This window comes from Rhyacophila brunnea, unplaced genomic scaffold, assembly GCF_057557595.1.
Source record: "Rhyacophila brunnea isolate RB1 unplaced genomic scaffold, BYU_Rbru_1.0 scaffold_11, whole genome shotgun sequence".
In the NCBI taxonomy this organism is placed as follows: domain Eukaryota; kingdom Metazoa; phylum Arthropoda; class Insecta; order Trichoptera; family Rhyacophilidae; genus Rhyacophila; species Rhyacophila brunnea.
Window position 1 is genome coordinate 266,696 of NW_028232763.1, and position 21,897 is coordinate 288,592.

The 21,897-nt window shown below is 34.5% G+C and overlaps 1 protein-coding gene across 1 annotated transcript; it reads left to right on the top strand.

The window, feature by feature from the left end:
- The first annotated feature begins 6,304 nt into the window (after positions 1-6,304).
- Positions 6,305-12,396, top strand: Trs23 (trafficking protein particle complex subunit 4-like protein Trs23). The gene is made up of 3 exons (XM_085960513.1): positions 6,305-6,557; positions 7,243-7,521; positions 12,089-12,396. The coding sequence occupies exons 1-3, from the start codon at positions 6,383-6,385 to the stop codon at positions 12,286-12,288; spliced, it is 654 nt and encodes a 217-aa protein (XP_085816639.1). The 5' UTR covers positions 6,305-6,382; the 3' UTR covers positions 12,289-12,396.
- The last annotated feature ends 9,501 nt before the right edge of the window (positions 12,397-21,897 follow it).

Here is a 21,897-nt window from a genome sequence, read left to right on the forward strand (position 1 = left end):
GATTCCGTTCTTTTTTTACCTTTACAGGTATTGTATTATAGGGACACCGCAAAAGATGTGACGTGTGCACATAACATTTCAGTATTCGAATGGCAGCACTGATAGGCAAATCCAAAAATATGGGATTTGTACCGAGTACCATTACTATATTATACAACCATTTATTTTTTTATACCAAGGGAATGAGGGATTGGTACAATTTGGTAAGAACTATATCTAAAAAAAAATGTCTCTCATTGGAGACAGGGTGATTATTTGAGGATCACTTAAAAAGGCACACTGATTACTGAAATCGATATACATAACATATCATTTAATTCAAATAAATCCTTTAAATATTTATAGGTATTGAAATCTTACATTATTTATTTATATTTTGAGTTAATTTTGTATATCAGTGAAATCAAGAAAACATGTCAAATATAGGTTTTTGTGTTTTCTTAGCCTTTTTTATACAAAATGACAAAGGTATGATGTAAGTAAATGATAAAATAAAGACAGTGAATCTGGAGCTAAATATATTACTCTTCAAGATATTTAGAAGATGGACGGCCATTATGTTTTTTACTCATTCAAACACCTCATGGCAAAATCTGACATTCGGATGACATTTTTCAATATGGCGTCCTATGATAGTTCGTAGTTCCATTTTCGGCCATTCTCCAGATAAGGTTGTAGGTCTGTACCTACCAAACTGATCATTGTTTTTACTATAGATTATAGTTTTGAAAATAGATTTTATAAATCAAATAATTCGTAAAAAAATATATAACCATAAAATGATGAAAAATATTTGATTTTCACCATGTCCTGCATCCTGTAACAGCGGTGCCAAATTGGCGCCGATTGTCTCAAATGGGATCTTAAGCAAGTAATCTTGCCATTTTTGTCCTGAGATAGATATAGTTGTTGACCCGCTTGATTTGAATGTCATTGATAAGCATCGCTTTTGGGTCAGCAGTTTACTATTTCTTTTATCTTTGAGAGGTGCAATTTTAAACGTAGTTCACTTGTGGCTTTCACTTGCAAGCACATCTATCTGCATACTTCTTGGAGCCGCCCTAACCTAACCTAACCTTACAATCTAAACCACATAAGAATAAGCACTAGAATAAACTAAGAATTTAAACAAATGTATGTACCTAAGGAATGCCACATAATCATAAAATCAAAATGTATAATCGGAAGAATTGTGAATTATCTAAAAGAAGGTAGGTCCTCTTTATTACCTACTCTAATTTTTAGAAAACATTTGTAAATTAAAGTCAAATTATCTATTTCAATTCAATTGGAACATCGCTCACTGGTAATCAACTTTGTATCTAAAAAATGCTTTGACATTTAAATGCGCCATTCGGTCTCAATGCTGTATGACTATCTGTTATCGGTAGGTACCAAAGCTCACATATATTATATTATATGTGCAATTTACCAGACATGGTAATAGCTACGAGAATGTAAGTATGTAAATTATTATACCTTAGCATATTAGGCTTAAATATTCATATCCAAGGTTCTGCCGAAAGATAGTTGTGAGATCGACTCCCAGGTGTATTGTCTAGTTCAGGGGTCGGCAAACTCTTGAACCAAAAGAGCCAAATATGAGTGGCACAACGGTAAATTTTTTTTTCGAGAGCCATACGTATATTTTTACAACGTTTTTATTAGCTTATATTCTTATTTGTCCGGTGGTTGTCTGTCCAGTACAAATCTTGCAATCGATTTTTAACTAACTTCCCGACTAGCTAGTCATTTGAAACTTAATCTTCTTTTAATACTTTTAGACATCTTTAAGCAGAATTGAATTCATTTTCAGTTAATTCTGTTTTGTATGGAAAGTTATTTCAGAAAAATCCGTAAAAAGTAAAAGACTATTATTGGTTGCTAAAGGGTGGTCTTAGCAACTAAATTATTAATATATACGTGCGTTACTATGGAAATCAAAATGAAATGTCAAAATGACATTTCAGTACTCTATATTTGTTTGTTTTTTATTTACTTCATATCAAGTACAAGTTTGAGCATATTGAGCATAATAATTCAACAGAAAATTTAAAAACGTATATAAAAAGTTCTTTATATTTTGCAATTATTATAAATATGATTTATTTAAATGAATTAATTACATTTTGTAATTGTGAAAGTGAAGAAGATTTCCCGAATAAAACTAACGTAAATACTTAATATTATATGTTTTTATTGTTGAAATTATAAATATAATTTTTACAGAATATGAATTACTTAAGTACATACAATTTTTACGCATTTCTTAAAACTAATATGAACAATGAATGACCTTCCTTGCATTTCTTTGGAGAGTGTATGTAACTTGTAGTTTTTAATTTCAGGCGCGACTCCAAAAAATTCTCATCGGTTATTTAGCTTCTCTAAATGCTATCTATACTGTTCATGTTTGAAAATAATTGTTCACATAGATATTATTATGTAGACTCGAATATGAGTTCGGAAAGTTATTCCATAATATGTATTAAAAATCGTAATATCTACTTTATGTAGATCTTTTAGAGCGCCTCACTGGTGTTGTGAAATTAAATTGCATTTTTCTCTCTCTAAATCCTCAATTTTGGTGGCAAGACCTACAAATTTTGAGCTCCATAACTATTTGCTTGTTAAATCCACCAATAAAATTGTATTTTAAAAGTGATCGTGTCAATATCAAATGGTGAAAAATTTGATTTGTCGACTTTTGCAATGGGCAGATTTAAAACAACTACAATAAATTGGGAATTTGGCAAAGAGCCGCATGCCAATACCCAAAGAGCCACATGCGGCTCGCGAGCCGCGGTTTGCCAACCCCTGGTCTAGTTCAATGATCATATAATTGTTTTATTTTATTTGATGTAGGTCCCTCAGGGCCCCAGGTACTATATTTTTAAAAATGATTTGATATAATATTCAAAAAACATTTTGGTTGAAGTCATTATCAGCTTAGGAATAAAAGCCTCCGTTGGTTCCTTCCATTCTTTTCGCTTCCGAGTTATTTGCTGTCACGGTCTTGAAATACTGTCAGAAATTAGGTAATGATTTCATCGATCCAGGCCCGGTAGATATTTAGTGCCGCTAAGGTAGTACATACTCTGTTCAGCAGTTATTGCCTTGCTTTGGCATTCCATCAGATTGGCACCTTTCCATGCCACTTTGCACTGTTCCTAATTTTATGTTTACAGAGGAGAATTCCAAACATTAAAATGTAGATGACATACTGATATAATCAAAGAGTTTGGATCAGTCTCTTTGGATTAAATAGTTATATAATATCGGAAGGTATAGTAGTTAACGTATATTACTTATATTATAGTGATAGTCTTAGGAGAATGTGTGAACTTCTCTGATCGTTGGAATATCACTACAATTAATGGGCTGTGATCTTTTGGGGATGATAGAAAGAGAATATTGAATTTTACATTATTAACACAAACCATTTCCTTTCAAATAAAAACCTATATTTTATAGATTCATATTATTCATTATGTAAACATAAATTTGATGTTTACATAATGAAGGCTGTCTGACTTTATTCATTATTTTAACAATACCTTAGTACAGTGGTTGGCAAACTCATTCACTCACTCAGAGAGCCAAATATCAACAGTACATCGATTGCGATTTCTTTGAAGAGCCAAATAACTTAAACTATAGATGTAGGTACACTGATTATTAACAAACTTTAATTAAAGTTTTAAGTCTCAATTAAACTATAGGTAGGTACACTGAAAAAAACTTGATGTCTTAATTAATGATATTATTTATTGATAAAAATTAAATTGTAAGGTATCTATAAAATTAAATCAATAAAAGTCTATAGAGATATAAAACAATTGCCTTCCATCTCCTTGAAAAGTTTGGGTAAGTTAGGATTGTATGTTGTTGTTTTTAATTTTAGGCACGATTCCAGGTTTTCATCAATAAGACGACTTCTCAATTTACTCTTGATAAGGTTCATGCTTGTAAAAGATTGTTCGCATGAATATGTAGAACCGGAAAGGGAAAGAACAGCAAACGCTAGTTTTTTCAATTGATCATATTATGAGTCAGGAATACTATTCCAGCGGGTCTATTCTATGCTTATCGACCGCTAAAGTGATAAAGTGAAAAATATTATCAAACTTAGGGTAGGTTTGTATCAAAATATTAGCACGTATTGTAACAATTACACGAAGCCGGTTTTTATTGTTGCAATAAGTGCTATATTTTAACAGCACCTATCTTGCTGCTGTTAAAATATCGCACTTATTGCAACAATAAAAACCGGCTACGTGTAATTGTTACAATAAGTGCTAATATTTTGATACAAACCTACCCTAAGTTTGATACTATTTATCAATTTAGTGTTCGATAAGTATAGAATAGACCCATAGGTGTTAAAAAAATCATCATTTATTGTCTTCCTTCTCCAGGTCTTTCAAAGAAGACTACTTGTGCTATGAACCATATTCATATTTGTTTTTCTCCAATATATCCGTATCAGCACAGAGGCGTTGAAATTTAGAGCTCCATAATTCTTCATTTTTTAAATTCAGCAATTGATTTTTCAAAATTTCAAAGTTGCCAATGTCAACATTAAATGGAGAATAAATTAATTCTGCTACTGTAGCATTAAGAGGTTTTTTTAACAAAGACTAATGTCGCTTTGCTGTTTCTGAATTCCTGAAACCTGTTGAGAAAAGCTTCCCTCATATTTAAAATTGTTGTTTTGAAATAGCAAATGTCAATATCAGAATTATTTTCGTAGCGATGTTTCAGCAGGCTTTGAAAGTGAATCGAAGATTCTCTTTCGAAATCTCAAGCAAAAAGGGATAATTTGTTTTCTAATGAAATAACTTCTTCTAACATTGAAAAAAATGTTTCCTTCCCCTTGCAGTTTACGATTAAGCTGATTTAGATGAGACGTAACGTCTAAATAAAATTTTTGGATCGACTGATTGTCCGTTACCTATTTCTGGATAGTGAACACCATTCTCAAGGAGAAATGCTTTAATTTCTGTTAATAAGGAAGCGAAACGTTTTAAAAGTTTCCTCTTGATAATCAACGTACCCTGTTATGCAGCAGAAGATCGGTGTACTAAATTAACAGCTAACTTTGCAAATTTCTTTTGGAAATGTCTGCGCACAAAGCGCTTTTTGACGAATGATGCAATGTGCTTATTTTTTTCTCTCAAAATAGTAACAAAACCTTTTCCTACACCGGTCATACTTTTCGCCCTATCTGTTGAAATTGGCACAATTTTATCGAGTAGAATATGATGTTTTTCCATGCACTCAATTAGGTACAGCATTTGTAATATGGTCTCCACATGTTTGACCTTTGAGTGGCAATAATCCTAAAAGTTCGTCTTTATTACCTGTAGATGAAATAAATCGTACGAATTTGTCCTGTATCATTTATGTCACAAAACTCGTCAGCTACTATTAATAAAGCTGAAACTAATTTAAGATCTTTGATTTGGTGGTTGGTTATATTCGAAGACATTTTGACTGTTTTATCTCTCACTGTTTTAGTGGTCATTTGTGGTAGAGCCACACTCAAGGGGCCAAAGAGCCACATGTGGCTCGCGAGCGTGTTTTGCTGACTACTACCTTAGTAAATACAATCAGCAACTCATTCCTTGTCTACATTTCGTTTGTTGTTTTACTTATAATAATTATTGTTCACATTAGCAACCAAATGTAGAATAAACCAATCAAATATATTACCAACACAATTGAGTTAATAGCTGAATTGACATTGAAGAAAACCTTCTCTAGTAATAATTCAAACTCTTTGAAATTAACAAAAAACACATCTTATTTTAAAATAAAATACAATTAAATATAATGAAACAAATAATTTAATAATATAGAATTCAGTTTCGAACAGCCTTAAAAATATTGCATGGGTGTAAGTTGTTGATGGTGTAAACTGTAAATTGTCTATTGGTGACAGTGCTGCCAACCGTACTATAACTATAGTATTTATACTATAATTTTGGTCCGCGTACTATGTACGATATAAAATAGGTATAGTACGCCCAAAATACTATAATTTCGCATTTGCCATTTCGCAATCGAGTGGTCTTCGAAAATTTGGAAATCTGCGGCCCGAAATATTTTTCCTAAAAAAAACGAGCCGACTATGAAAAATTGGGAACCTGCGGCCCGCGGCGAAATGTATCTCCTAAAAAAAACAAGCCGACTGAAAAATTGGGAAAATTTTCATTTTCAACAGATGACAACGCGTACTATATTTTATCCCCAAATACTATAATTTTGGAGGCTCTGTACTATAATTCCACTTTCAAAATATGGCAACACTGATTGGTGATTGGTGTCTGTCAATTTGACGTTTCGAAAAGTCACTCGCTGGGGGTGTGTAAATAATATTATGGTTATATACGGTGTCTATATAGTGAGTAAATCGGGAGGTCTGATATTCAATCATGATCATAATGTCCCAAAGATAGAAACTGAGAAAACATTCGGCTATCCATTAGACATTAAACTTCAATATGAAAACAAGAAAGTGGTGGTGGCGTTTGGCCAGAGGGACAACATCAACGGTTAGTATATTATATTTAAATTCACAATTAGGGACTTAGGTTCTGGTTGCAGAAAGCACTTGCACCAGGTCGTAGGAAATGGAGTCATTTGCTGGAGTCGGCTGAAACTTACGGTTGGTTATTATAGTAAGATCTACTGGTGGTCATGACTTCATTGAACATCGCTTTTATGCATTTTTTGTAACATCAAAACAGATATTTCATTCAAAGTAGGAGACTTTCGAGTCGGTATCTATTGATTTATTTTACAAATTAATGGTATGAACAATAAATGACAAGAGAATAGTTTGGGTAACGTTGTACATGTCACATGTCTAAATATGCCACATTGACGTCTCTGGTGCTCTATGTTTGGCCGGGACAGGACAGGATTTTTGAAAAATAGGTCAACGTTAATGGTGATATCAACTAAATTCACCAAATGATATACAGCATCCTGAAATATCACATTCGTCCTGCGATAGGGTACCATGAAAACTGCAGAGGTCCGAGTGACATTGGTGGGAATATGACAGAGTGTATCACGGCAACAGTAAATATGACATCAAACTCAACAAGCATTCAAATTTCTAATCGTTCGCTATCATTCTGTCTGAGACCCTAGAGGCTTTTATAATGTGCCTGCAGCTGTACAGAATTTGAGTGTCAAAGGACGCACGGTTGATATATTAAAATGTTTACGTAGTGGGGCACGTGCTGTTGGCAGTGAACGGGGTGGCAGTGAGCGGGCGGCAGACGGACGACAACCGAGACGTCTTCGAAATAATTGAAAAAAAGGAGAGCTACCCGCTCAGCCTCAAGTTTGGCCGCCTCAAGATGACCACCAACGAGAAGATCTTCTTGGCGAGTATGTTCTATCCTCTCTTCGCCATCGCCAGCCAGCTCAGCCCCGAACCGCGGAGCTCTGGAATCGAGACCCTGGAAGCGGACACCTTCAAATTGTATTGCTTTCAAACACTCACAGGTACTGACTCAACCAAGTACACCTTTATATTTTTAATAGTAAACTAAATTTTCCATTTTTAAATCACTTTATAAAGGTACAGTACAGTTTTCATAATAATTTAAACTTATTAGATTAGAATGGTACAAGTTGTAAACTAAATTTATAGCTGAAAATTCGTAAAAAAATAGTGTGCTGTCATTATCAATTATCCACCAGGCCGATCAATTTTCCACCAATTGGTCCACCAGAAATTTTCATTCCTGAAAAGTCATCCCTAGTTTATTAAGTTGAAATTCCATATATCAAAATATATGTCTGTTTGGTCGTTATCTCTCCTTCCACCAAACTTTTTTATAGTTTGAGTATTTAAGTTCTCCCCGAGATCAAGGATGAATTTTTGAATGTTTCATGATTTTTTTATTTTTCAGATTGGAAAGTTTTTCAAAATTATATATTTTAATAAGTGATTAAAAAATCATTTTTACTCATAAATTATTTATTTCTTAAAATTATCAAATTAAATCGTGAAAATAATGCAAACACTGATATACGAAAATGTTGGCCTAAACTAAACATATGAAAGTATAGACAATTCTATAGCCTAGCCAGGTGACAATTTCTCAATTTCTCGAGGATCTCATTGATGATTTCTCAGGGAAAATGGGAATTCTCAAAATTTCAGAAAATTAATTTTTCATGTTTCGAGATCAGCCTTTTCGGATTATTTCTTGAGAATTCTCGATTCTCGAGACAAGATTTGTCGATCACAACCTCTAGGCGTGAAGTGGTGCTTACTTAGTTAAGATCGAGATCACTTTCAGCGAAATTTATAATGATATCATAGAAGGCTTCATCTGGAAGAATATTTACATTATTGTAAGGAATAAAATTTCTATGAAGATTCAAAATTTAAGAATTTATACTGACTTTTGTTATGTATTCCGGGTACGAAACACCAATATGTTTTTCGTTCTTATTCTAAACATTATTGCGTCTAACCTACCTATTATCGTCCTATGCACGGGTTCCCAATTTTTGGGTCGTGACCCCGAGAGGTCGCCTAGGGTTTTCTGTGGGGTCACCGGCTGAAAAAGAAAACAAAAATATATACTGATTTTGAACCGAATCGCACCCCTAGTATGACATGGCTCAACCGACAAAATTGACATTTTGAGTTAGGGTTGAAAATGTATTTCTCTTATCCACAGGGCTTTTTTTTCCATTTAACGCGGTGGAACGGCGTTCCGGCACCTTTTTTCACGGTTTTATTTCAAAATCAATTAAACGAAAAAATATTTGCGCTTAAGTAATTACAATAATAATTCGTTAAAATGATAAAATAAGGTACAGGTGGAAGCCATTTTGAATGTTGGCGTGTTAGTGTTAGTGAAGTAACCGTATAGTTTAAATAGCAAACATGCGTATGTAACTAGCTTCATACGTATGCTGCGTATTATGATTTTGACAGTTTGACGTTTATCGCATGGCAGCATCTGCGTATATTGTTATTTACGTTTGTTTAGTCAGTTTGTGTTACGATTACGTGTTGTGCAACTATTTTATATATTATTTAGTGCAACCCCAAGTTTAAATATGGAAAAAATTTCCTGTTACTTCTCAACCACCGGCAGCGGCGCCGATTCCGCAAATAAAAAGCTCAAAACAGAAACGATGACAGAAGATATGGAAATATCGGTACATGTAGATGTTCCTGAATCATCTCTAGCTGATCTCGGGGATCAAGGTCGAACTCAAAACGATTGGCCAGACTGCTGGTCATTAGATCAAAAAAACGATTTTTGCTCAAAAAACGAATGGTTGAACGTACACAAAATGAAACTTGGCTGCACAATTTGCAGAAACGTTGGAACTCTTGGAACTGAAACGACAATGGGAATGAAAATATCCAAAGAATGGGCCAATAATGAAATCACGTATTCTGGGAAAGAGAGGAAGCTACAATTGGGGTCACTTCGAAAAAAAATTTTCGATCACAGAGGATCTATTGCACACAAAGCAGCGTTAAAAATCATTTCTGAAGCCAAAAAAAAGCAGATTGAAAATACTTTTTTAAAATCGTTATCTCGCAAAAAAGTAATAACAGCAAACATTTTTCGAACTGCATATAAAGTAGCTAAGGAAAATCAATCATTCAATATGTTTGAAAGTGAAATTAATCTCCAAGAACTAAATGGGATCGAAATGGGTCATATTCTCCATTCCACTAACGCATGTGTTAACATTGTAAATCATATATGTGATGAAATGAGAAAAAATGTTTTCAAAGAAATTGTTCAATCGAAAAATATAATTTCTTTGATAATTGATGAGTCACCATAAGCCAAAAAACCACCCTCATTGTGTATGTTCGATGCTGTGTCGAAAGTGTTGGAATGAATTCACCAATTAATTTGTTTTTGGATTTGATTGAACTTAAAGACGTAACGGCAAAAGGAATATTTGAATCATTACTCCAATCTCTTGATTTATATGGGATGACAGAAGAATATTTAAAAAAATATTTAGTTTCGGTTGCATGCGACGGCGCTGCTGTGATGTTAGGTTCTAAAAATGGAGTGAAAAAATTGCTGACAGAAAAATTTCCTTCAATTATAGTTTGGCATTGTACTAATCACAGATTAGAATTATCAGTAAGTGATGTTGTAAAAAAAATTTCAGGGATCAATAGATTCAAATCATTTATTGATAAACTTTATGTTTTATACCACGCGTCGCCGAAAAATAATAGAGAGTTGCATTTATGTGCAGAATCACTAGGCGTTGAGGTACTGAAAATCGGAAGAGTTTTAAGTACCCGATGGGTGGCATCTAGTTTTCGTTCAGTTTCGGCTGTGTGGAATAATTATGAATCCCTTGTGCGTCATTTTGAAGAAGCGATGAATGACCCTACAAGAGATAAAAATGACAAGTGTACTTACAGTGGCTTAAAGAACAAAATAACATCAACAGCATTTTTATTGGATCTAGCATTGATGTGCGACGCTCTCCAAGAATTGTCGGAACTTAGTTTGGACCTACAAAATCGCAATGTGAACCTTTACATTGCAAATCGAAAAATAAATGAACTCGTTCAAGTTTTTGAAGAAAGAAAACAGAATTTTGGACCCTATTATAAATGTGCTGCAGCTGCTATAAGCAATCTGCATTTTCGTGGAGTTTTACTTCACGAAAAAGTTTCTAAAAATGATCCTCCTATTGATCCGAAAATATTTTATTCCACGTTGAAAACGTCAATTGAAAAAAGGCTGCTAGATAATAAAGATGTTGAGTTTGCACTTTGGGCTCGCGTACTTGACCAAAAATATTGGCCTGAAGACATTGATAATCGGTTGACATTTGGAGAGATGGAAATTAGAAACATTTCGATCAGGCTACAACTAGATGAACGAGAAATGATTCGTGGATTTCGCGAATACATTCTCGAAAAGACATATTCTGAAAAACTCTTGCGTTTGGTATATGCTCTGAATTCTATTCCCATTTCTTCAAGTGAATGTGAACGGGGGTTTTCGCAAATGAATCTTATTATTACCCCAACAAGAGCTTCGTTAAACACTAAAACAGTTTCGGCACTCTTGTTCATCAAACTCGTGGGACCACCCTTGACACTTTTCGATCCTTCAAAATATGTTGATAGGTGGTTACTTAAAGGAAGACATTCGGCCTTAGACTCTAACACTAAGAAAAGGAATCGAGATGATGTATCAGACGAGAATTGGAAAAAACTTTGGAAATCACTCTAAACTTTTATTCAAGTTCATAAATAAATACATTACATATGTATTTACAATTATATTTTAAAGTTAGTCTTATTTAGTCTTATTTGTACAATATATTTCAAATATAATGTATGTATTTTATTGTTTCTGTAGCTTTGTTTTGACTAAAATAAAAAATTATCGTAAAAATCAACCTTTTTTTGTTCGCTTCGTGGCATAGCTCCTTTAAATTTCATTTAAGTGACATTTGAATATAATTTTATTTAGTAAAAAGCTTGACATGAAGTGAGTTCCGGCACCTTTTTTTTTAAAAAAAAAGCCCTGCTTATCCATAATTAAGACATTTTATTTTCAGAATTATCTTCTGATATTTGACAGAGATACTAATTTTACAAGGTTCCAACTGCATCAGTTTATTTTCAAAGTTGGTGTTACACATCCAATGCACACACATTAGAATCAATTTTAAATCAAGTTCTGAATTAATTCTGCGCATCTATTCTATACACAAGGCTGCTATCGGCCACTATCGGCAGCTATCGAGTGTAGTTTATCATATTTATGTATTGTGGTATTATAATTATTACAATAAGTTAGCCGTCTAAAGTCCGGGCCTTCCGGCTAGAGCCCTGACAGCCCTCACCTTGTGGGGGCCATGCGCATGTGTATATTGTTTATTGTAGCACTATCCATTAATCAGCTGATAAATGGTTAAATGGATAAATAGCGTGTAGTGATTTGTGATATTCTATGCGTCTCCGCCATAGATGTTTATTAAAGTTGTTTGTGATATTATAAGTGATTAAAAATAATATATATCTACAGATTTTTATACATTTTTTCAGGTGTGAAATTTATGGTGGTAACAGAACCTAACCAGGCGGGTATGGAGATAATACTACGAAGAATATACGAAATCTACTCGGATTACGCGCTCAAAAATCCCTTCTATTCCCTTGAAATGCCCATCAGGTGTGAATTGTTCGAAACGAATCTCCAAAATTTATTGGACACAGTAGAAAAATCTGGAATAACAAGCATTTAGCATTATATTTAATTTCCATATCATAGTTATTTAAAATTATTATTAATTATCTAAGCTGTATGTAACAATAAAGATATTATTAAGTATAATAAATATTATGAGAAATCATTTTTATTTTTTACATTTTACTCACTTCACCCTATCACGCCTTAGTGTTGGGGTCATAGGGCAAGCACAAGGTCAAGCCACTTCTGTCGGTCCATCGCCACGTCGTGTGCCTCCTGTCATGTGAGACCTGTAGTATGTAGATCGTTTTAACTTTTAGGACATGATTAATAATTATATTAATATACATGTTACGAGGGTGGGTCAATAATTCCTTAGAAAAAAGCATTAAAACAGTTTTTATTTTTGTATTTTTTTTTTATTTCTCAACATAATCTCCTTGGAGCTCAATACACTTGGTTAGACGTTTCTCAATTTTTTTTAAACCGTCAGAAAAATAAGTTTTCGGAAGGTCCTCAAAATAAGCATTTGTTCGATCGATGACTTCTTCATTTGAAAAAAAACGTTGTCCACTTAGCCATTTTTTTAAGTTTGGGAAAAGGAAAAAGTCACTGGGGGCTAAATCTGGCGAATACGGTGGGTGGTCGACCAATTCGAACTTCAATTCTTCAATTTTAGCCATTGATCGTAAACATGTGTGAACACGGGCATTGTCCTGATGAAAGAGGATTTTTTTCCTGTTTAAATGAGGCCGTTTTTCTTCAATTTCGTTTTTTAGCTGGTCCAATAAAGATGCATAATAATCCCCTGTTATTGTTTTTCCTTTTTCCAAATAGTCAACGAAAATAATTTCACGTGCATCCCAAAATACAGTAGCCATAACCTTACCAGCTGATTTTACGATTTTCGCCTTCTTTGGACATGGTTTGTCTTCGCAATCCACTGCTTTGACTGTTCTTTCATCTCGGGAGTATAGTGGTGTATCCATGTTTCATCTACAGTCACAAAGCGACGAAAAAATTCATCCGGATTGCGTTGCATGAGCGACAACAGGGCTTTAGAGGCCACCACCCTATTGCGTTTATTGTCGACTGTGAGCAAACGCGGCACCCATCTTGCAGAAATATTTTTCATGCCCAATTTGTCATGTAAAATAGAAATGACGCTACCTTTTGAGATCCCTGTAACCTCAATTATCTCACTCAACTTTAATCTTCGGTCACTTAATACCATATCGTAGATTTTATTGATCATTTCTGGTGTAGTCACCTCTACAGGACGTCCTGAGCGTGGTTCATCCTTTGTTGATGTACGACCACGTTTAAATTCATTTAACCAGTTATAAATAGTTGCAAGTGAAGGAGCAGATATGCCGTGAACTAAATCCAACTCATTTTTTATTTCCTTTGCTGTTAACCCTTTTATATTAAAATGTTTAATAACAGCTCTAAACTCAATTTTCTCCATTTTCCATTTTTCCATTTTCCACAAGCAATTTTTTTTTTAAAATGTACGAGAAACACACAACAACCCGACCAATCTGATTGAAACTTCGCAGCATACTGAATCGGTAGTGCCGCTGCATGAAAACAAACCGCTTACAGTACTAGTCGCGCCACTTGTCGGCTTTTCTAAGGACTTATTGACCCACCCTCGTATTATGTTACATGGCTTGCTATCACTGAAAATATTGTAGGTATAGATATAACTAAAGCTGGGTACAAATTTGAGGCAGCTATCAGTTTTAACTTACCCACTTGCATCATAACGATATAAAACCTCATTGCCACGTGACAATGAATATATTTTTTAAATAGTAAAGATATACTTATATATAATATAGCTATACATGCCCACAATGGCTGAACGGAGGAGGATACTCCACTCTGTGGAGGCCCATATTATGATCTTCTTAAGATTGGTTTAAAAATAATGTATAGGTATTTAGTTATATTTATATTCTTTTTTTAGCACTACAATAGGCCATGTGACCCAATGACAGTGAAACAGTAGTGTATTTAGTAATAGAATAAACACAATTACAAACGCCTGAGCTTTGAGAAAATCACAAATATATTGTGACCTCACCGAGAATGGAACTCGGGGGGCCCTCAGATAAAAGGCCAGCGCCTTACACACTGGACAGATCGGCTATGGGTACGTTAAACTTAATATTTGACAGTAATTATTGCGGGCAATCTGAATGTCTAATTATTCAAAGATAAAAATAAGGTCAGAAATAGCACGCCGGATTTCTAAAGATTCCATTTTAAAATGTTTATGTAAAAGAATAATTAGACAAGTTAATATGAAGGAAATTGGTGAAAGACATGATTTATAAAACGTTTTTGCGCTCGTTCGAAAATAAAAGTACACGGAAGAGACACTCAACTTACTTAATAACTCATAAAACAACATCCACCTAAATTCACCCTCATGTAAGTGGAATATATCAATATCCGAAGTGATTTTATTAGACATAGTTATTGCCCTCCCAATTGGCATTTTACTGGTGGCAGGTTAGTTCTGCACCTTGGAAGAACAAACAACAGATGCCCCCGATTCCGAAGATAATTATTAGAAATACACAAGCCAATACCACCAAGAATGGCAGAGTTTCCATTTACGCCGCGTATAATTCGGAAAAAATATGTAGTTAAGTAAAGATCCCTTCTAAACTTTAAGCTACAGTATGTAAGCATACCTAAGTCAGTCGGATAGAGCCACGGATAATATTCGTACCCTCCACCATAAGACCGTACTTCAACTGATGCGGGGCCCAAACAATAGACCCACTCTCAAGTCTGCTTCTAACTAAGGAGTTATAGAGAATTTTTAGTACCGTAACATCCGAAAAGAAGCGGGAAGTACGCAAGAACATTTTTAGCAGTGCAGGGATGTTGCCTCATGTAAGCAAGACCCAGGTAGGTTAGGGTACTCAAGTAACCCAAGGAGGGAAGTTGCTCGGTAGGTACTTTTCCTCATTGTTCGGTGACTGCAATCATAAGATTGGGTTGGGGAAAACTGTGTTATTCTTTTTTTTAATTATCTTCATATTGGTCTGTCAATTGTTATTCTAGATTCTAGGACAGGGTTGGCGAACTTTTTTATGTACGCTTGCCCAGTGACGTCCCTAGGCAAAATGCCGCCCCTAGGCAGCGCCAAAATGCTACCCCATTTTTCATACAGTATTTTTTATCACCCATAACTCCAATATCTAAGAAATGTGCTGTATGGATACAATACTATAATTCAACGTAGTTATGCAGAATGTAGCCAGTCCACAATAATTTCGAGCTGAGATAATGGCACTTTAGCAACAGCATGATATTAAAAATGTATGTAAAATTGTAAATAGTATTTTATTTCAAGAATATTTTTTGCGGCTTGGCTATTTTCAGCAGAACGTAGAGAAAACCTTCTCGCAACTGATCTATATCATATCTCAATTTTTTTTATTTTTTGTGGACTGGTTACTTTCTGCATAACTATGTCCAATTATACCTACCACTAAAACACAAAATTAAATTTAGATATAAAAAACAAATAAACATAATATAAGTTCGACATTTACCAAATCAACAGAGCTGAGGTATTATTTGGTTGATATTTCTGACACATTTGACACACGGGACGTCACTGCGCTTGCCAAAATTTCCCAAATATTATTTTTCAACTGTCTGACGTGCTTTGCAGTTTTTCATGAGGAAAAAATAGTTTTTAAAAATCCTATTAAAAAATGATGGTGTTCTAGATACCACTCACAGAACATAGCACACGTATAAAAGCTTTATCATTTTTTTCAATTACTCCATACATTTCGGTCCACCAATTTTGAAATTGTCTGCCAGAATTAGGTACTACTACTAGCTTCAACAAGTTTTTGTTTCTTATATGGTGGTCATTTTTTTGTGGTTAGAAATGAAATTGTTTGTTAATGTATTAATTAAATAGTTTGGTTCTTATCGCACAAATTGACACGAGAATTGCTCCAATCAGATGAGGTATTCTCTCGCTACAGTGGTTGGAGGTTCGCGGCGCGGCATCCTCCGCCACCTGATTAGGTCAATGTGATAATATTATATGTGACGCATAAAGTCTAAGAACCGACCTATGCAATTATATATTTATATTATACGTAATGCTTATTCTTGAAGAGTATTTGCCTGCTATTTTTTATACAATGTGATCTGTCATTTATTATTATTATAGGTATTTTTTCTCTTTAAACACTGCTTTGTATGTTTATATTATGTTCTCTTTTTATATTTTCACTTTTATCCCTTTTATTATTTTTATTTTTCTTTCTTCTTTATAATAATGTTTTATGACATGTTGTGAACGTCTTAAACTTATAATTTGTAATGTCTACAATATGTAAAAATAAATAAATTGAATTGAATTGAATCTTCAAATATGGGAACCATAGCTATGCTTGAAGGTCTACCCTACGACGCCTATAACTTGACTAGCTTACGAATTCTACAGTTTGGCATTGGGCCGTTGGGGTGTCGACAGACGACAGCTGATGCAAAGAGATGAGATCGAGTTATGAGTTAGAAAAACTTAATATGCGTTAAAAAACGCAATTCGAAATAAAATGAGTGTAGGTATAACAGACAGGTACTTTTGTTAAGCATTTCTCAGATTGGCGGCAGGTGATCGTTTAGTTATAAAAGCTATCAGAGATTTCCGCGAAATCTGCTTTCGGAGAGGAAGTTGCGGTCGGAACCTTTAAGACGGCATAATAATTTATTATTAGGCCGCATACACCGCATCTCGTTTAATACGAAATCAATGATAGATAGGGTAGGCACAGATGTAAAGGTCTATTATTATACTGCTGTGTGAGATACATAAGTAGTTCGATTCTTTGGCCATTGCTATTATCCTCAGAGCCAATCTGATGGTCTAGAATCAAGATAAACATAAAAAAATGTAGTGGTACTTAAGGATGGCAAAGTTCACCGTCTCGCTGGGGTGATCATGTAAAGAACCCCATGGCTATAATCTCTTCAACGACCGCCGGGGCTGCGGAGTGTGCGCAGAGTGACAGAGATCCGGCACTGAATGTCGGGACCTTCATCAATGACGATACGCCATGTCCACAGAGAAGGCTTAAGATTTCACAAATAATTTACTTTTATACTTATTTTATTCAATTTCCTAAACGCTCTATGCCTACATTTTTTAAGAATTATTAATAACCATGTCCTTGCTTTTTTGTACAAGGTGGTTGTAAGTAGAGTTAGGTTTCGGGAATTTCCCGACGGGAATTCTCGAGAAATTTTCTAGATTTTCCATCCCGAATCTCAAGAATTGAAATTTTTAACATTTCGGGAAATCCCGGATCTCGAGATTGAGATTTTCTCGGGAAATACCCAACTCTAGGTGTAAGTAATTTTGAACAATCACAAACAACCAGGCTTTGAGAAAAACATATACATATCGTGTCCTCAAACCCAGAACTGCCATATACATTTATGTTCCATAACCAGCGGTGTAGTGCTAAATTAAACAGAGTCAAGTCACTGTTTTTAACAGGAAACACAAAATTAATGACAACTGGCTTTTCCTATAGGTTTTGGAAAAAATATGCGATAGAATAAAAATAAACACATGTTAAAGAATATGTTATTTTAAATAGTTACGTCTGTCTCGTAATATGCATTTAAGTTTGTCACGTAAACAAAACGCGCATTCAATATTTGAGGACGATCGGCGCCCGTAGTGTTCTTTAATTTTATGGCATAATAAACCGGACCCTGCTTCAAAACTGCTACTACGTCCCGCTGATAAGCCAGTTCCCATTAATTTTGTGTTCCCTGGGTTTTAACCCCAATCACTACCATCGGGATACAGAACTTTTATCGCGATAAATAAAAAAATCAATTATTTTCCCTAAGTATATGAATTTCGGAATTGGACCGACTAATCACTTTTCGATTTTTTCGCACAGTTTATTGGGTAGGTATGAGTAAATATTCATCGCCGAAAGATATTGCGGATAGTGTTTTAATAATCTACCTATTAGATTTCCTGACCTCGAATCTTGAATATGACTCTATTTATTGGTCCCCAAATTCATCTAAAACAATTTAGTGTGTAGCTAATATACTCGTAGTATATACAATATTCAGTATTGAATATACATTCAATTACAACACCTAAATCCCCGGGATCGCGATCAGAAATATTAATCCCAGGATTGAAAATTCTGTCTGGGATTGCAATCCTTGGCGCCTATTTTATTGTTAATATTTTTAGTTGTATACAAATATAAAATTTATATATAATAATATTAGTTATTATTAGCGCAAATCGTATTAGCACGATTAGAACATGACGTTGTTATTTGATGACCGTTGAAGGACTTCGGTTTTCCGCAATGGCTGCCGTCGATTTGAGGTGACCACACTGGCTTTGAGATTATTGAGGTACACGGCGTAATACATTTATATTAATGATACCCTTAACGGTGTTGATGATCTTCTTGGAGTAAAATACAATATTATGTACTTACTTATTCTAGATAAATTAATAACGACCGTGACTGGTTTCATCAGCTCCAATAAATTATAGTATTGCTATTTTGGTTTATTATATAGGTACAGCCAGTAGCGCCCATCAACAAAATTAAATACATTATAATCTAATCTTATTTTTTCCCCGAAATCTAGTCTCGTACTGATCTATGTTTGCCACTATGTATTCTCAAATACTTCTACTACTGTCCGACAACAAGATCTAGGCGATAACAGGAAGTCGCTGTAGTCGCGTGTAGAATATTTCTCAGTGTTGTACATAATAATATTATGAAAAATATCGCTTGAGGAGCATTTTTGTTCGAAATTGCATATTATAATACGATAAATGAGAACGCCAACATCCACGTTGGCCGCGCGGCTTAAGCATCGGCCTATAGCGTCGTGGGCCCCAGGTTTGAATCCTGGGTCTGACAAGTACACGTATTGTTTTTCAATTTGTGTATGAGTTCTAGCAGGGGGGGGCAAACTGCGGTCCGCCGGGTATTTTTTTGCGGCCCGCCATCATTAATTGTACTTCTGATTACGAATAACTTTTTTATAATTTTTTAAAAAATATTGACAATAGATTAAAATTTGAAGAATTTGTTGTTTCGTAAATGTATTATCTCAATACGTCTTCCTTGCGTCTCGTCTCACACTATGTAACCACTATTTTCTACGTTGAACATCGATTTCAATAGATATTGATAGTGTGCCGACAGAGCTACAACTTGAGATTATTGATCTGCAGTGTGACACTGATTTAAGAGAATTGCATCGTCGTAAAGAAATCTCCAAGTTTTACAATGCCCTTAATTCAGACAAATTCGACCAACTTAAAGATTATGCAAGAAAAATGTTATTTTTGGATCAACCTATATATTATGTGAACAAATATTTTCTATCATGAACCTCAATAAAAATTCTTTACGATCAAATATCTCCGATGCCCATTTACAAGCAGTTTTGAGAATATTAACTACAAAATTAACACCTGAATTTAAAAAATTTTCAAAAATGTAGAACAGTTTCATTCTTCTCATTATTTTTTTTGTAATGTTTATTTTTCGTGATAATAAATAGTGTATATTATCTAAAAATGGTATTTTACTTACGGTCCGCCGCTCATTTTGAATTCTTAAATTTGGCCCTCCATCCAAAAAGTTTGCCCCTCCCTGAGTTAGAGTATGGACCTAATAATAGGTTGAGCAAGTGGCTGACATCCATTTCTCGTAAAAACAAAATGTGTTAAAACAAACCTCCACTCTGTGGAGGCCCATATGATCCTATTAGGATCGAACATGGTCGAATAAGAAGAAAGAAGATTCGAGCAATTACATATTATTCATATTTTTGGTTTGTTATTTTTTTGTGCATTTAGAATAAAGGGGCCGAATGGGGTTACATAGTTTTAAATGATCAACATCAAACAATCAGCTTTCAGCGTCAATAGGGTTGTACGTCACTGCTTTATGATAACTGACTGCTTTGATACCTAGATACAATTAATTCACAATTTTTAAGTTTAAAATATAGTTTATCCCCGACTAAGTGCTATCTACGATGCAATAAAGCAGTGATTCCCAAGGGGGCACTAGAAGACCAAATATGTCGCTGAAAGGTAAGGGGGAGGCAAGGAAGCGTTGTATTACTCAAGAGAGGAAAAGAATATATTGTGTTTTGAAGTAACACGGTTTTATGCACGTAATATAGCATACATCGCGTATAAATGGTTTTCAACCAGTTTATGCCATTTTGTATTTTCATGTTTTAATTTAAATGATCAAATACCTACCTACATATTCGTATATTAATAAACATAGAATTTGAATAATTGGTTGTTACCAGTTACCAGTAAGTACTTACTGCATAAACATTATACTCTTCAAACCGACTGCCCTGCACCACACACGGTGTTAATCGGGCGTTTCACGAGGCCCTCCGTTTGAATGTGAAGCACTATTTATGCCTGGAAATGTCTCAGGAATGGTTCACTATGAATGAACCACTGAATTGACCATGCAAACAGGTGTGGGTTGACTGAGTTTACATGGCTTTAAGTTAAGAGTACCTATGGAAAAGAGGAACGCGTGGTAGGTACAGATTAAAATTAATTATAAAATATAAATCAAAAGCTAATATAAAACTGCCGAATGATCCGAGAAAACATTGCATTTAAAATAGGTCGAACAATTTTGACTCATTTTATGATTTTATAGGGGGCGGTAGGTCAAAAAAGTTTTAGTAACTCCACAATTGGAAAAACGAATTCTCTATCGGTGTTTCACGGGTTAGAATCCTATTGTTCTATCCTCCAATCGATGGACATAATATATCTCTAAGCAAAGTGCATCGATACCTCAATGCTGACAAGGCGAGCCGTTTAAACGGCATCAAATAAAAAGGAAACTAAATATTAATAAATCATTTTTTCAACATCCGATGGTTACCTTATTTAATGAGGAGTGAGCATATTTTTTAATACCTCCAATATCATTCGGGTCAAGTGTTTTAATTCCTAGAAGCTAGTCTAAAAAGATAACATAAATCACAAGCCTTTTACAAAACACCACAAATGAGCATGAAATTAAGCTGAAAAATTGATTCGTTTGAATGTAAATGTACTCAAAAGTTTCAGCGAGCGACCAATCAGAAGACGAAGGCGCTTGAGAAATTCGAACACTCCGCCGTGACCAGCCTACTTTTTACAATTTTATTTAAGGACCTGTCAAGATGGAGTTTGTATAAATAGAATATATAGTTGTTTTTATCTGTAACAGTCAAGTCAAGTCAAGTCACCTTCACATCAAGTCAAGTGTCTATCGGTGAAAATTGTTTTTCAGTAGTGCGAAAATGGTTGTATAGTGTGATTTTATGTTTATATTTTAAAATGAAAATCGAAAGATAGGTACGGTAAGATATGCGTATTTATGAGACCAAATGTTTCCTCTACGGAACTTTATCGCGAAAAGTTTGTGAGGTGTCTTTAAATGTGTACCAGAGGTGTTCCAGGTAGTGGCGTAGAGTAGTGCAAGGGGCCCTCCCAGTGTCCGTTCAAAATCATAGGTGTTTTTTTGGCTGTTACTTCTAATTTTTGGGTGCTGGACGAAATCCCGAAGGCCGAAATCCCGAATGG